General features: G+C 36.3%; 1 protein-coding gene across 2 annotated transcripts; it reads left to right on the top strand.

The window, feature by feature from the left end:
* Nucleotides 1-11674: 11674 nt before the first annotated feature.
* Nucleotides 11675-16306, top strand: LOC132065803 (uncharacterized). 2 transcript variants are annotated; one of them, XM_059459345.1, is made up of 6 exons: nucleotides 11675-11848; nucleotides 13634-13687; nucleotides 13775-13841; nucleotides 14378-14418; nucleotides 16044-16103; nucleotides 16237-16306. In XM_059459345.1, the coding sequence occupies exons 1-6, from the start codon at nucleotides 11783-11785 to the stop codon at nucleotides 16285-16287; spliced, it is 339 nt and encodes a 112-aa protein (XP_059315328.1). In that variant the 5' UTR covers nucleotides 11675-11782; the 3' UTR covers nucleotides 16288-16306. The 2 variants fall into 2 exon arrangements, with proteins under 2 accessions (XP_059315328.1, XP_059315326.1); XM_059459343.1 differs by having other exon boundaries at nucleotides 11680-11848; nucleotides 13775-13844.
* The last annotated feature ends 198 nt before the right edge of the window (nucleotides 16307-16504 follow it).

Here is a 16504-nt window from a genome sequence, read left to right as displayed (position 1 = left end):
TCTTCAAGAATGCTACCGTCTCGAACTCTATTAGACGTCTTTTATTTGCAACGACGTCTTTGATGTACTTAGCATACTTTGGAACCTCCTGTAAGAGCTCCACCAAAGGGATGTTGACATGTACCTATTTCAAGATCTCAAGAAATTTCTTACTAGCTGAATTTGCTCTCTGTTTCTGGAGTCTCTGTGGGAACGGTGGCAATGGGTTACACACCACCACCTCTGGTTGCTCTTCAACATTCTCAGCACTCTTCTGTTCGATCTTTGTCCTCTTAGCGAGGATTAGTCAGTAGTTACCTTCTTGTTCTTTGGTGGAACTTCCTCCAGCTGTCTGTTGTTCCTCAAAGAGACAGCGTGAAGTTGTTCTTTCAGATTCTTTTCAATATTTCTTGGAGGAGCACCCTGTGTTCTAACAGTTTGAGAAACCACCATCTAGCCCATTTGATGTTCTAGCTCATGGATGGATTTCTACATCTCATTCATCATCTGCTATTGCTGAGCCATCCATTGCTTCATCATACCACCTGTCTCATGGACCTTGAGGCTTTTGATAGTTGTTCTACTTTCCTTCTCTGGAGAGATTTTGGTGATTTCTGAAATTCGGATGAAGTGATTTCCACCACCATGATTGTGTTTCCCCACATAATAGACAAATTTCGGATTTGATGGACAATTCACATATACATGATCATATCCACAACACTACAAGTTGCTCGTACATGTTGCACTTGCTGCACTAGATTGAATTTTGGAGCATTGACCAACTTGTTAATTGCATGAACAAGTTGACCAATGTCAGCTCGAATAGCTGTAACACCATCTGCTTGAAGTACCCTAACAGTATTCTGTATGGGTCATGACCGGCCTGGTTCTGAGTAATCCTGAATACCTTTAGATATGAGATCCAGAAAAGCTTCCATTTAATCATACGTTTAAGTCAGAATCTGGCCTTGAGCTGAAGTATTCAGCAATCCTTAGCCCTTCCACAAAATAGTGTCTGATGATCTCCTTCAGCTGCATGTGGTATGGACAGTCTCGCAAGTAACCTTTGTATCTTTCCCAAACTTCTGGCAATGATTCAGAGTCTTTCTGAGTAAAGTTAGCAATTTTCCCTCTCAGTTCCTTTGTTTTCCTGGAGGAAAAGAATTTGTCGATGAACTTGCTTGAAAAAATCTGCCAAGAAGTAATAGATCTGGCAGTGTCATTTTGCAACCATTCCCTTACTTCACCAATGAATGAGAACAGAAATAATCCCAACTTCACATAGTCGTCGGAGATATCCTTATAGTGAAAATTTTTGCTCAGCTCGACGAACGTCATTAAGTGCTTATGTGGGTCTTCATGAGGCTTACCTATATACTAGCACGTGTTCTGCACCAACCGCACTGTTCATTCTTTTAGCTAAAAATTCCCTGTGATTTTAGGCTTGACAATAGCCTTTGCAGCTAGCAAAATTCAACACAGGAAAAAGGTCTTGTTGTGCCATCTCAATGTACTCGTTCAACTTTCCTATCCTCGACTTTTTTTTTATCAATTAAATCGTGGGCACGCTCTTTGTTCACCATCTTTCTCATCTTGTGTAAAGTTCTTTCAATTTCAGGGTCAAAGATAGCCAATGCTTTTCCTTGACATCGAGTGTTTGGCATAAATGAGAGAAATAACTTGAAGATCACAAGTAGACCAAAGAAACAGAATAAAAACTTGAATAGAGAAATAAAATTCAAACTAGAAAACAGTAAATTTTTCTAAGTCCCCGCAACGGCGCCAAAAACTTATTGCTCCCAAACGCACATGCAAGTATACATGGTCATACAAGTAATATAGGATTAAAGCCCAGATATCGTACCCACAGGGACTTATACCTTTTACTTTTTAACTAACTCAAATTCCGTTGTAACTATTCAAGAACGAACGATTGAAAAGTTTGTTGTAACTAAAGTATCGATTAAAAGAAATTAATAAAACTAACGACTTATAACTAAAGAGTCTGGGATGAAAACTTTAAGGTTTATTAGATGAAAAAGAGTTCCAGGGTCATGGCTTCTGACAATCCAGTTGAGTCTTCTGACAGTTCTACCTATTTTATTTCCTGGGTTACTTGTTGATGAGTTAATATTTACTTTATGAGTATCTTCCGAGTTTCTCACAAATCTATTCAAGCTACTCCAATGCCTATATTCCTATGGTCATCAAAAATAACAAGAACCAATTTAAATCTCCATATTCAACTAAGCGAGGCTAAGGGGTATATTCCTATATTCAATAGCGAAACGATTGCCCTAAGGGATCTCGAACAAGCTCTATTTATTCTTATTACACATGCAAATTCTCTTTTCCAAGTTCAATTCACACACCACAGATAGTGTCTAACTATTGGCTAGATAATAAAACAATTAACCACAAGAACAAATAAGCAACCCAAAGATAGAAATTGTCATCAAGCCAACTATCATGCCTTTGCCAACACCCTAGAATTAGAACCTTTAGCTACTCATGATTCGAGAAGAGATGCAAAAATTCATGAATAACCTAAGGTTTAGTGATGAAAAATAAGATAAAAAGGATATAAACGTAAGAACGACGGCCAATGATAAAAATATGTCCCCGTCATGTTTTGAACATTAAAAACCTCTATTTATAGTTTTGGGTTAAGTCTAGAAACATTCGACCAAATCCCGAACAAATTAAGAAAATCTGACGACACCGTGCACTGCATGCGCGACACATATGCATCGCCCAAGGCTTCTTGAGGTCTGAATATGTGTGTTCTTCATGCGTCGCCTGTCTATCTCTAAAGAATAAAACTTGGTCAGAGAGATGATTTATCCACGCTCCATGCGCGACGCTGGCCTAGTGCAGATGGTCCTCCAGTGATCCAGTTTTCTCTATGTATTGTGCGATACTTTTGTCGTCTCATTCAAGTGCACTATGCTTCTAATTTCCTCAAAAACTGCTTGGATTTCATTCATTCTTGCTCGTTGTGCCTACACATCACAAACATAGCAACATAAGCTCAAATACAATGATTTCAACCAAAAAGGTGCGATTAAAGTGCTAGGAAATAGAGGGAAAGTGACGCAAAATATAGTTATTTGTGCCAAATACCACTAAGCCCACTTAGACTTTGCTCGCCCACGAGCAAACACCTACCATCCACCAACCTAACACAAAATCACAACCATGCCACTCGAACAGGTCTACTCGGGCTTCAGTTAATACGACTATGTTAAAACATATTATAGACCAAACATTGAGCCAATCATCACTTTACTCATGCCAACACTTAAGATTTTCAGTTTAAAAAGCTGACAAACAACCTCCTTAAAACAAATTATTTTCAATGAAATACCACTCAATGAAACAACTCAAATCAAAAATATTATGCTTCTTCACAGAGAACCCAGCATGTCACCAATCTTTTATCAACTATGTGTCCTCCACTCAAGAGCTAAGAAAGCATCTATTCCACTTGTATCGGTATATAACCTTACTATAAAATTATGTAAGAGATTGTTTCTATGGCTTGAACTTGTGATCTCCTGGTCACACATTGGCAACTATTGTTGTAGCCTGTTACGCCTAGGTTTCCTTTCATAAAGTTAAAAGTAATTTGGTTCCTTGCTAGATCAATCTTTAGATTGTTGGTAACCTGAATTTCTAATTTTATAAATGGTTGACACAGATAACCAGAATCGAACTTCTCCTTAATTAAGTGTCTTTGTGGATGTGTTTCATGTTATTATGTTGCATATCAATAGCAATTTCCTTGGTACATTATTGACATCTTAAATATCTCACCAGGATAACTTTTGAATCCAATATGATGGAGAATGTATTGTTTGGCACAAAAGTTTTGTTACCATGTTGCTCCCAAACGCACATGTAAGTATACGTGGTCGTACAAGTAATATAAGATTAAAGTCCAGATATTGTACCCACGGGACTTATACTTTCTACTGTTTAACTAACTCAAATTCTATTGTAACTATTCAAGAACATAACGATTGAAAAGTTTGTTGTAACTAAAGTATCGATTAAAAGAAATTGGTAAAACTAACGACTTATAACTAAAGAGATTGGGACGAAAACTTTGAGGTTTATCAGATGAGAAAGAGTTTCAGGGTCATGGCTTCCGACAATCCAGTTGAGTCTTCTAACAGTTCTACCTATTTTATTTCTTGGGTTACTAGTTGATGGATTACTAATTACTTTATGAATATCTTCTGAGTTACTCACAAATCTATCCAAGCTACTCCAACGCCTATATTCCTATGGTCATCAGAAAATAACAAGAACGCATTTAAATCTCCGTATTCAACTAAGCGACGCTAAGGGGTATATTTCTATCCTCAATAGTGAAACTATTACCCTAAGGGATCTCAAACAAGCTCTATTTATTCTTATTACGCATGCAAATTCCCTTTTCCAAGTTCAATTCACACGCCACAGGTAGTGTCTAACTATTGGCTAGATACTAAAACAATTAAGCACAAGAACAAATAAGCAACCCAAAGATAGAAATTTAATAGATAGAAATTATAGTCAAACCAACTATCATGTATTTGGCAAAACCCTAGAATTAGAACATTTAGCTACTCATGATTCGAGAAGGATGCAAGAATTCATGAATAACCTACGTTTTAATGACGAAAAATAAGATAGAAAAAGATATAAACCTAAGAACGACGGCTTACAATGATCAAAATATGTCCCCGCTGTGTTCTGAACATTAAAAACTTCTATTTATAGTTTTGAGTTAAGTCTAAAACATTCGACCAAACCCAGAACAAATCAGGAAAAACTGACGACGCAGTGCGCTGCATGCACGATGCACACACATCGCCCAAGGCTTCTTGAAGTCTAAATATGTGCGTTCTTCACGCATCGCCTGTCTATCGCTTAAGAATAAAACTTGGTTAGAGAGGTGATCTATCCACGCTCCATGCGATGCGGGCTTAGTGCACATGGTCCTCTAGTGATCCAGTTTTCTCTAAGTGTTGTGCGATCCTCCCGTCGTCTTGTTCAAGTGCAATATGCTTCCAATTTCAACCAAAACTACTTGGATTTCATTCATTCTTCCTCGTTGTACCTACACATCACAAATAGCAACATAAGCTCGCATACAACGATTTCAACCCAAAAGGTGCAATTAAAGTACTAAGAAATAGAGGGAAAGTGATGCGAAATATAGATATTTGTGCCAAATATCATACCACATCATCCACAACCTTGTGTTTTGGATTTTAAGCTAGACAAAAATAGTATGTTTCTTACTCCCACATAAGCCAAATTTCCCAACGAGAAAGAGTTATTTATAGGGATAATTACTCCTAGATACCAGTTGGGCATCTAGTTTTCCAATATTTGTCCAATTCCCCATTACTTACCCACTTAGCCCATGCTTCTCTCACAACGGACCTCGCTTTCCGACCTGCGCCGATCTTGGCCTTCCGAACTTTAACCGGTAAGGCTCCTCTCTCTCTGAGTATGAAATAAGACTAGAAAAAGATAATTCCTTTTGGTTAAGATAAAGATTAATGGATAGAATGATTCATGGGTCGAAGGCTTTCAAGCTTGGGAAATCTTTTCAAGGCATCCTCAGAGTCAAATATGTCGGGAAGAAAGAGTCTGAGGTTGGGTCGGACGACATAAATCCTGGTTGGTTCTTCTCTCCCATTATCTCTTTCTACCCCTTTCTTCTTCCTGCTTGGATTTTGGGGCGGTCGAGTCACTGCTGTGAGCTTAAACCGCCTCTCTACTTCTTTTGTGCGCGCACTCGCATAAGTCAAACCGGCAAATCTGAAATTTCACAAGAAACTTAAAAAAGCAACAACGGAGTTCTTCAGATTTTAACCAATTTTTGAGTCCCCAAGGGAATACGTTGTTTATTCATAGTTATACAATATTTATACATTGTTATACAAAGCATATACATTATTTCATATACATACATACATCTATATATATATATATATATATATATATATATATATATATATAAACATATGTATGAAATATTGTATATATATATATATTGTTATACAATGTATAATAGTGTATAAGGATGTATATGAAAACTTACAAAAGAAGGTTTTCGAGCAACTTATATATAGTTATACAAAACAACTACATTATCTATACACCGAGGATACAACGGGCATATCGATGCAAACTAGATGTGTTAGTACGATATACGAGTTATCTCAGCCTTATTTATAAACCCTGTGATCATCTGGATATACAAACAACCTTCATAAAGAGAGAGCTACATACATACGCATTATATGTCCCATGATCATCTAGATATACAAACAACCTTCATAAAGAGAGAGCTACATATATACGTGTTATACATATAATTGGTCTTTCTTGTGCTTCTCTTCCCATAATAGACATTCTTTAATCATATGGTCCATGATTTGCACTTGTAACTGTTAGGGATATAGTTGATATGTCTTAGACTCAATCTCACATATGATGATTTGGACATATTTTTGTGAACGTTATTTGATATAAATATATGGCATCTGATATTCTTTTTGTCACGCCCCGAACTACGGCACGTCTAACACGGCAACGTTCGACTCGCATGCGACCGAGCGAACCACATGGTAAACTGCCGAATCATCATGAGACATACATGAGCGGAAATATAACGTGAAGTGCATGATGAGCTTTTTATAAAACATAGTAAGTCATAATATTAAACATAATACTTGATTAAGTCATGAATGCGGAAATATCATAAATGAGCCAAACCGGCTAACTAACTCCCAAAGTCTAACACAACACTTCGTCTTGTTTATGAAACCTCTAACATGAGTCCGAAACACGTAACATGCTTACAAGTGCCCCAAAGATACCTTTAGATGCAAAACTAAATAAAGAAAGACAATGCCTAAACCCCGAATGAGACGGGGCTCAACAATAAGGTACGTGTAGATCCTAATGAGCGAGGCGTCGTCTTGAATCCAATCGCATCGCTGGAAATGCGCCTCCCCAGGGCAATAAAAGGACGTCAAGCACATTGAATGTACTTGGTATGTAAAGCAACCGAAAGAAATAACACGGGACATGGAATAACATGATAAAGAATCGAAATCGAAAACCTCGGGATACGAAATACGAGCATAAGCATGGGTACATATATATATATATATATATATATATATATATATATATATATATATATATATATATATAACATAAGTAAAACATGATAAAGTAGGAGAGCATTTTAAACCGACAACATGATATCACCACGTGGATACGTCAGTTAGTACCTCGCCGACCGGAGAGCCCCCATACCTTGCCTGTATAAGGTGGTAACGTGCGATGGATCCATTCAAAGGTCAAATTAAGGAAATCGTCCTAATCGGGGCGGAGCGATCCTTGTCCTACTATGTGGCTACGTAGTTTCGTGCCATTCAGCCTTCTCGGAAATTCGTGCAACTCCCAAAAAAATAACGAATACGATATAATTGGCTAAGTTAAGCCCATGATTTTCGTGAATTAACTTGTACTTGTCTTGTAATCATGATTTCACGAAATGACATGGAGTATTAAATTATACCGAGTTATCCTTGGGCCTAAACATGCCTTGCATGTAATACGAATATGTAAGCTGATTGTCTATGACCTTCCAATTTAGAATTCTGAAAATTTGGTCACCAACTGCACATCAATATTGGGATCAACATCCGAACAACACTCATACAACAATACTTGAATACAGGGGCGGGCGGATCTATGTACCAGGTTGGGCATACCACGGCACCCGAATGTCTCGGTTGAAACTCCGTATATACATGTACATATGTATGAGAAATGGTATAGATATTACCCATGCCACCCGGGGTAACAATGCAGGGCATGGTGCCAGTGGTTAATAATCGGGTTTTCGTACCCTAGGACGCGAGTTCGAACCCGTCGTGCTGCATTTCTTAAAACTATTTTAGCGTGCTGTGCATCTAGGACATTAGTAATTTGTTAGATGCACACAAGAAAGCTAAATATTGCTTCCGCTTCGTGCAGTCGAATTTTAATCTTGCCAATAGTGGTCGGTGGTTCGAACCCCCGTTGACCCTTTTTTTTTTTTGGCAAATATTGTTGAACTTCTATTGTTAAATATTTGCGATTAAGTAGAATTGAAACCTCAACCTCTTTGAACTAAAGACTAAATTACACCAACAAGCCAAGGATTTTTCATGTTTACAAAATTAATGATGAATCTTTCTAAATATTAATACCATGTATGTTGCTCGACTATTCAAAAATATCGACGGGTGCGTGTCGGATTTTTCAAAAGTAGTGCATTTTAAAGAATACGACACGACTGCAGCAACATATTTGGAGAGTTCGAGCAACTTAGGATACCGTTGTTGTAAGCTACTATTCAAAGCGGTGTGGCACCCGGAACTTTCAAATTCTGGATCCGCCTTTGTTTGCATAGTAAGGGGCAAACCACCTAGCCGATAATACTGTTTTTTTAAACTTCATCTGATGCCTCACAAATTTGATTAGATTTTTTGACAACTTTCTTACCCCATGGGTAATCTATATTTGTCACTTTCCACAAGTCAAAATGTTCTTTAGTGTGAATGTGCCCGTCCTATCGTTGGATAAAAGAAATATACTTGTGAAATACAAGATTTCTACTTTTACGGCAACAACAACAACACACCCAGTATAACCTCATTAGGTGGGGTCTGGGGAAGTAGAGTGTACGCAGACCTTACCGCTACCTTGGGAGGTAGGGAGGCTGTTTCCGATAGACCTTCGGCTCAAGAGAAGGTGCCAAGACAACAATAATAATAGGCAGTAATAACAACATATACTAAGATAAATGAAGTGAAAGAAACAATCAAGTTATATTAGATATCTAAAAAGATAAGCGGATGAACAAATATAATAATACTCCTAATACGGAAAAGAAATCCTCGTGGCCACCAACTAGCCCTCTACCCTGATACTCAACCTCCACACCCTCCTATCAAGGGTCATGTCCTCCGTAAGCTGAAGATGCACCATATCCTACCGAATCACTCTCCCCAGTACTTCTTTGGCCTACCCCTCTCTCTCCTCAGGCCCACCACTGCCAGCCTCTCACACCTCCTCATTGGTGCATCTGCGCATCTCCTTTGCACATGGCCGAACCATCTGGACCTTCGTTCCCGCATCTTTTCCACCAAGGTGACCACACCCACCTTGTCCCGAATCACTTCATTCCAAATCATGTCTCTCTTGGTATGCCCGCACATCCATCTCAGCATCCACATCTCTGCTACCTTCATCTTCTGGACATAAGCTTTCTTAACTGCCCAACACCTCCATCCCATACCTAGTCGATCTAACCACCACTTTGTAGAACTTTCCCTTAAGTCTAGGCGGCACATTCTTATCGCATAACACACCTGATGCGAGCTTCTATTTCAACCATCCCGCTCCAATACGATGTGTGACATCGTCATCAATCTCACCATTGCCTTGAATGATCAACCCTAGGTACTTGAAACTTACTCTCTTGGGGATGACTTGAGTATCAAGCCACACATCCTCGTCCACTACATATATCACGTCACTGAACTTCAGACTCCAAATACTCTGTCTTAGCCCTGCTTTTACAGCGTCATCATCATTATTCCGCCAACTTTTCTTCGAAAAGCAGAACATCAACTCTAAGTTTTTCACTCTCTGACGTCCTCCTAAATATGTATCCAACAGCCCGTTAGGTGCATTCGGATGAAATTCGAAATCTTCTTCATCACGCAACATTTTAGGCCAGTTATGATGACAATCTCTCTAACGGTGAGGGGGGTGCCATTCAAGTGTACTAAAAAGGTATCAGTCCTATTTTGCTCTAACTCAAGGACCAAGAAACACCTGATTATTGTGCTTGAACGAGGATTTAAGGCATACCAAGGAATACACCGAAATAGGTTTCATCGAAAATTCTCAATTGTGGAATTAGAGAAGTTGCAGGGAGAAGGGAAAGGTATGATAGAAGTAACTGAATGATAAATGATCACGTTTGAAAATAAGGGATACATGTGTATTGTATATTTGCTATAAAAACACAAATTGTCGCTATGTTATGTAATATTTTAAAAGTACTATTAGTACTATTATAAAGAGTAATAAGTGGAACGAAATCGCTACATCATATAATGTTTCCTGAAAAAAAGGAACTATTCTCCATCCCTACTTCAAACTATGTCAAAATACAGGTAACATTTTTCTATTTATCAAAGTTTTGGAAGTAGAAATATCGAATATATATAAGTAGAAGAAATCAAGGTATCCATCAAAACAACCCAAGTGTGAAACTGACCGACACCACTATTATTAAATAAATACTTCATGTATTCCAATTTATGTGTTTCACTTTCTTTTTAATCTATTTAAGAAAATTATTATTTACATTTAGTAACCCTTTTAATTTTATTATTATATATGACATGTTTAAAAATATAAAATCTAAAAAACGTTTTGATACTACTCATTTTTTAAATTTAATACAAAATTCAAAAGTTTTTCATTTCTTGAAACTTTTATGTTTAATTAAATTAAGACACATATTTCTTATGTCCCAATTTATGTGATACAGTTCAGATTTCGAGAGTCAAACTTCTTTATTTTGATCGTGAATTCGGACATATAATCTTTAAGTTTTTTGAAAAATAATTTACATATTTAAAAATTACATAAAAGTACTATAGTCAACAATTTAAAGGGCATAGGAATACATTATGATCAAAGATTTTCTTGTTTGACTCTTGAAAAATAAAATAGAGTCAAACATCTTTATAATTGACATTCGTTATAACAACATTTCACTAGCGACGCCTGATTTTTCTAACCAATTTTTCATGTTATATTTTACTCTCTATAAAGATTCTACCTATAATAAAGAAAGATTCATTATTATAGTAGATACCCTTTGTAAAATTATCTCTCGTCAGAATAAAGAATACTAGCTATTATAACTTACTGAAAATGTTGGTATTGTGTATCACTTATAGCCCAAATCCCATCTCATAACACCAATCAAGCAATAGACGCTACCACTTATATGGAGTTTGACACAACACTTCTGACCTTGAAACTTGTACTGATGAAGAGATTACTGCACAAGTGAACAGATGTAGAATGTGACAACAAAAGGGTTGATGAAGAACCTCAACTACTGCGACTTGGGGTGAGATAGAAGAACCAATCTAGTAAGCTCTTAGATTAAATTTCTTCAATTTTAAAGCTATCAATTCCATTTTGCTGAAAGTTTGGATAAAATTCTTCGTCAATTCAAGCGTTATATTATCATTATATTTACGAAACAACCAACAATTGTAGAATTCTTACGTCAAATTTGAAATATTTAAATTCTCAATTAATTTTAAATGAATATGTTTCTTAGATTTCAACTCTTTATCGGTTTGGTAATGAACTTATTAGTCTTCTCAATGTTTAATTAATGAAATATGAAAATCAATTTAGATTTTAAAATTAACAAATATATTATTTTCATTCATAACATAAGAAGGACATAAAAATATTTATTTGACTACTTTTATTTATAACAGCTAGACACTTTACTATAGCAATCAGGATTCTATCACGTAAATTGGTACAGAGAGATTAAAGACAATGAGTTTAGGCAAGTATTCACCTTTTCCTTTATTTTCCTTGCCTTTCCCTTCGTTCCAAGCATATTTAACACACACTTCTCTCCAAAGCAATAAAAAGAAAAAAAGGTGGGGTTTTAGCAGAAGGAGAGATCAGAAAAATGGAGGAACAAGAATTTAGACGCCTTCTTGAGCTCTTCCCATCTGTTCGCTCTCCCGATTATTACGTAATACAAACCCCCCTCTCTCCTATATTATTCCCAATACATACTTGTCCTTCTCTATAAATATATATATATATGCAATCTGTAATACATTCTTGAATTTTTCCTGTGATGAAAAAAGAAAATTGAAAAATGGGGTTTTGATTTATTAACTTCTTCACTTAATACCCACTTGATTAAATTTTTTTGATTTTTTTTGCTAGGGTGATTTAGGTTATTGTATGTTGACTTGATTCAAGTTGCTGTTTGGACAATCTTGTTGTTTTGGGTGTTCTTTATTATCTATTGCCAATACAGACTTGTTCTTTATGCGCCCACAGAAATGCAACTTTTTTTTTTTTTTTTTTTGGTTATTAACTTGCATTTTATTACCAAAGTGGAAATATTTCAAGAATCTATGATCTGTTAAAAATGCAATCTTTAATAGATCACAGATTCTTGAAATTTTCCCTTTGAGAAAAAAAAAAATTTGAAAATGGGTTCTGATTTTGCTAATCATCTATACTTAATATCCACTTGATTAACTTTTTTTTTTTTTTGGTGGGTTATTTAGGGTTCTGCTAATCAAGTCCTCAAGTAGGGTGATTAAGGTTATTATATGTTGACTTGATTCAAGTTGTTGTTGAACAATCTTGCTCCATCTTGTTGTTTTGGATGGTTTTTAGGTATTTTTCTAGTACTGTAGGACACATGTTTATGATGTTTTCTTGAAATTTGGGCTTAGTAAGCATTTTCAGCTTCCCCATTATCACCAATTTGCACGATGAAGTAAAAGTGTTTTCTTAATTTTTGAGATTTGCATTATATGGATTTACTTTTGCTAATCAAGACTTAGAATTAATGTGCTGTGGTTGTCGTTTGTTTGGTTGATCCTAGTCTACTTGTATGTGCTGAATTTTTAGTCCTAGGCCTGGCGGTATTAGCAACTCAACGGCCTGTGAAGTTTGTGTAAAGTTTTGAACCCAATGTCCGAGTTTAATGGAGATTTATGTGCATCTATTGCTTTTGTACTATAATATAATATGGTTTACATTCATCACTTTAAATAAATGTCAATCTTCGCTCATGGGTCAATTACTTCACTAAATTAACTTATATGGTCTGAACAATCAAAAGTTATTCTCCTCGTTTAGATTCTTTGTGTCATATATGTACAGTTTTATACTCATTAAGTATTCGGATCCCAACAAAAATCCACTCCATACCAGCCCTGAAGGCTCTATTAGTCTATTGGTCTTCTATTTTCTTTGGAAAGGAATATCCCTTTGGTGATGTAATTGGGATTTCAACAGTTATGTCATCCAATATCGATGAATCCTCTGGGCTGATTTCATGGCTTGCCGTCTTGATCATATGCTTTTACATGCTTCTGTAAACTAGAATACCTTAGTCTTTTAATTAGGTTCAAAAATGGATAAAGCGTGATGAGGAACTAAAAGCTGAGGTTTGGCGCCATTTACATCTTCTTCTTCTTCTTTTTTTTTTTTTTTTTTTTTGTAATAGAGGAAGAAGTGGTAGAATTTCCAACTCCTCAGCATGTTCGACCTATCTTATTTCTTACTACGATGAATGGGGGATAGGTGAAAATAGAAATGGTTGCGCACATATGAGACTTTCCAAATATATGTGATGTAAAAGTATGAATGCTCATCCCCATCATATTGATCCAATCTAGTGCTAGTCATTTAATTTTCTGATGGTTCTTTTCTTCTTCAGTTTCCCAGTGCTTTCTTTTCTATATCATCTTACCTGCTGACTGTCCTTTGCATTTTATTCGTTTCCCATCAGCTTGAATTAGATGAGTCAAGTCAATCAACTTCCCAGTCCAAGCAGAAAGAGGAGGTAGGGCAGTAACTTTTCAACACATAATTGTCTGAAGCTTTGTTTTCAGATCTTGATTATTTCTTCTAACTCCAAAAGCTGTATCAGGTGAAGCAATTGCAAGATGGTCCAAGTACGGGAGGTATAGAGTCCAATACTCGAGCAATGGATCATGGTGGTATGTTATCTCGTTATCAGTGGTTCTTTTTCTGGAAAATACTTGGAATTATTCAACCTGCATGAGAATACTGCTGTTCTTAGATCATAAAAACTAAACAATCTACTCTATTATTTTGTTAAGGGTGCCCTCGTTTCTCTAAAGTGTGTATATTTTCAGATTGGTACACCCATTTAATAGCTGACATTAATTTTAGGGTCTTGGTTCAAACTCTCTTATCCTGCATATCAGTCTTAAATTGCTTTTTTTTGTCTTTTGTTTTCTTCTTTCTTCTCTTTTTGGAACCCCCCTAAAGTTTCAGTAGCAAATCTTCTTGTCAGAAAATTTAAGTTTCAAACTCTAGCTAACTTTTACTGTTCAAAAATAAAATTCAAAATTATTCTTATCAGAGTTTTGAAATTATGTATCAATGGCCATTTCCAATATAAGATCAATGGTAATAAAGTTTTTTGGCAATATTGAGATTACTCGATCTGTATCTCTTACACCATTTTGGAAAGATCTCAGTTACTGAATCACTTTCATGTTTACAGAAGCATTTTGGGGCAAACTAAAAGCAGCTGCAGAGAAAAAGGTATCTCCTCTTATGATCTTTGTTATGTAATTTTTGCTTAGAGTCATCATGAACAATTTCCCAATGATGTGCTATCAGACATTGTCCAGCCAAACCTAGTAGATTCAAAACTTTGCTTTGGTTTGAATTCATGCCTTATACAGCGCGGGGGCTATTAACAAGTCTTATTGTTCTCAATTTGTTGGTCCTTCAATAATTGCTCGAGCAGGTGGTGTGAGTTCACTCCTTTTAGTGTTTCCTTATGTCTACACATCATAACATAATTCTCTCAGTTGGCTGGTTTTAATGATTTTACCTGGTGAAGTATCATCAACAAATTTGTGATAAATAGTAACTCTTTTTTCGGTAATGGCGGTGTGCGGGCCAGCTTGTGCGCTCGGCTAATTCCACGAGGTACCTGCTAACTCTCACCAGCACAACTATCGGGTAACTCTGTCCACTAAGGCTTGGATAGATAGGAAGAAATCACCTATTGTTTTTTGTGTTTTGCTTGGATTTGAACCTGAGTCCTCATGGTTCTCTATCCACTTCATTTACTACTAGACCATAAACTTGGGTGCATAAGTAGTAATATTTCATCATGATCAAAGAGGATAACTAAACAAACTCCTAAATCAATACCTTCAGATTGGGGAGGAAGTTGAGTGGTTAGTTGGTGAAGTACTAAAATGCAAGTTTAAGTAACAGCAGCATGAGGTGTGAATATGCTCATTTTTCAAGGTAGCGTGTGCTTCTGGAAGCAGTAGAATTTGGTGGCACATTCAGGGACTGACTACTGGAGACATTAGAAGGAGAATTATAAATCAAAGTTCAAATGACCATCACCCTGGAAATTCTTCTGACCTAGAAGAACGATACATTATAGCTAAAAGTATAAAACTGCACCACGTTAAGTCAAAGTCATAACTAGTCAGTAGAAGGGAGGATTAGGTTGGAACAGTAACTGGAAAAGCTGCTAAATGACCAAGCAAGGAGTCTACTTTTTTTAAATCAGTCATCTCATAAGCAAAATGCTATATGCTGGTGATTAAAGTGCTCCTTGGTTAAGGTTCTCACTGAGAGGGGATAATGTTGGATTTCTCTTCCCTGGTTCACTGATAATTTCAGAAGCGATATTAAGCATTTTGGTGCCTCTTTATTTCTTTCCATATCTTGTTGAGGAAGATTATTCAAACACCTGTACACAAATTCTAATCCTAGTGAGATTATTGAAAATGTCCTGCACAGAACTTCATCAGATGGTTTGTGTGCAATATCTCATCCTGCTATAATTTTTTTTTTTTGTGATGGTGGTGTCTGAGTTAGCTTGCATGTGTTGACTATTCCAGCGGTACCTGCTAGTTCGCTACTTCCTCACTAGCACAAGTACCCAATTACTATGTCCACCAAGGATTATGCACATTGAAGAGATCACCTAATTTTTTTTTATTGTTAATTTTTTTTTTTACTATTTGCTGAAAATTAAACCTTGACCTCCCATGGTGTTCTTTCCACATGATTGACCACTAGAGTGCACATGGTTGTCATCCCCCTTCATTGACCACTAACAATATCTCAGCATACTACAAGACTAAACGTGGTCTCATCTGTGACTAACAAAGGGTTTGGTCTGGCTTTTTACACAGATGAATCCAGCAGAAGCAGAAGAATTTTGCAAGGCATTTCGACAAGTTTACAGGAAACTTGTAAGTATACTTTCTGAAGTAATGCTTTCTCTTTGTTGGATTTGGTAAAAGTTGTTTTTCTTTTATTTCGTGTTAGCCAATTACCTAATAACTTCTGCTGTAACTCGACTTGGGAAACCTTTTTGACTTTCAGGTGGATGAAGAACTGAGTTTGGAAGCTGCTCGGAGCTTGCTGAACTCGTGAGGTTTTTTTTTAATCAAAACTGTTGTTACTTTTAGTCTCTTGATGTTCTGGACAGTGTAACTTACATTTTTTTTACGTTCGATGTATTATTACATGTTGTTATATCTTTTGTTTATCTTAGTGGAATGATATTACTCTGTAAAAAACTTATTAGCTTTGTTTTGTCTAATCAATCTAAAGAAGGGTGAATCAACATGCACAGATGTCATGCATGACA

This window comes from Lycium ferocissimum, chromosome 7, assembly GCF_029784015.1.
Source record: "Lycium ferocissimum isolate CSIRO_LF1 chromosome 7, AGI_CSIRO_Lferr_CH_V1, whole genome shotgun sequence".
NCBI lineage: Eukaryota > Viridiplantae > Streptophyta > Magnoliopsida > Solanales > Solanaceae > Lycium > Lycium ferocissimum.
The sequence above is the reverse complement of the archived record's forward strand: the minus strand, read 5'-3'. Positions and strand labels throughout refer to the sequence as shown.

Bases quoted from the DNA above. Each gene is read 5' to 3' on its own strand.
- LOC132065803 (XM_059459343.1), top strand. From the start codon at position 11,783: ATGGAGGAACAAGAATTTAGACGCCTTCTTGAGCTCTTCCCATCTGTT. The intron at 13,845-14,377 runs GTATGTTATCTC...TCATGTTTACAG, and splicing joins TCGAGCAATGGATCATGGTG to AAGCATTTTGGGGCAAACTA. The intron at 16,104-16,236 runs GTAAGTATACTT...TTTGACTTTCAG, and splicing joins GACAAGTTTACAGGAAACTT to GTGGATGAAGAACTGAGTTT.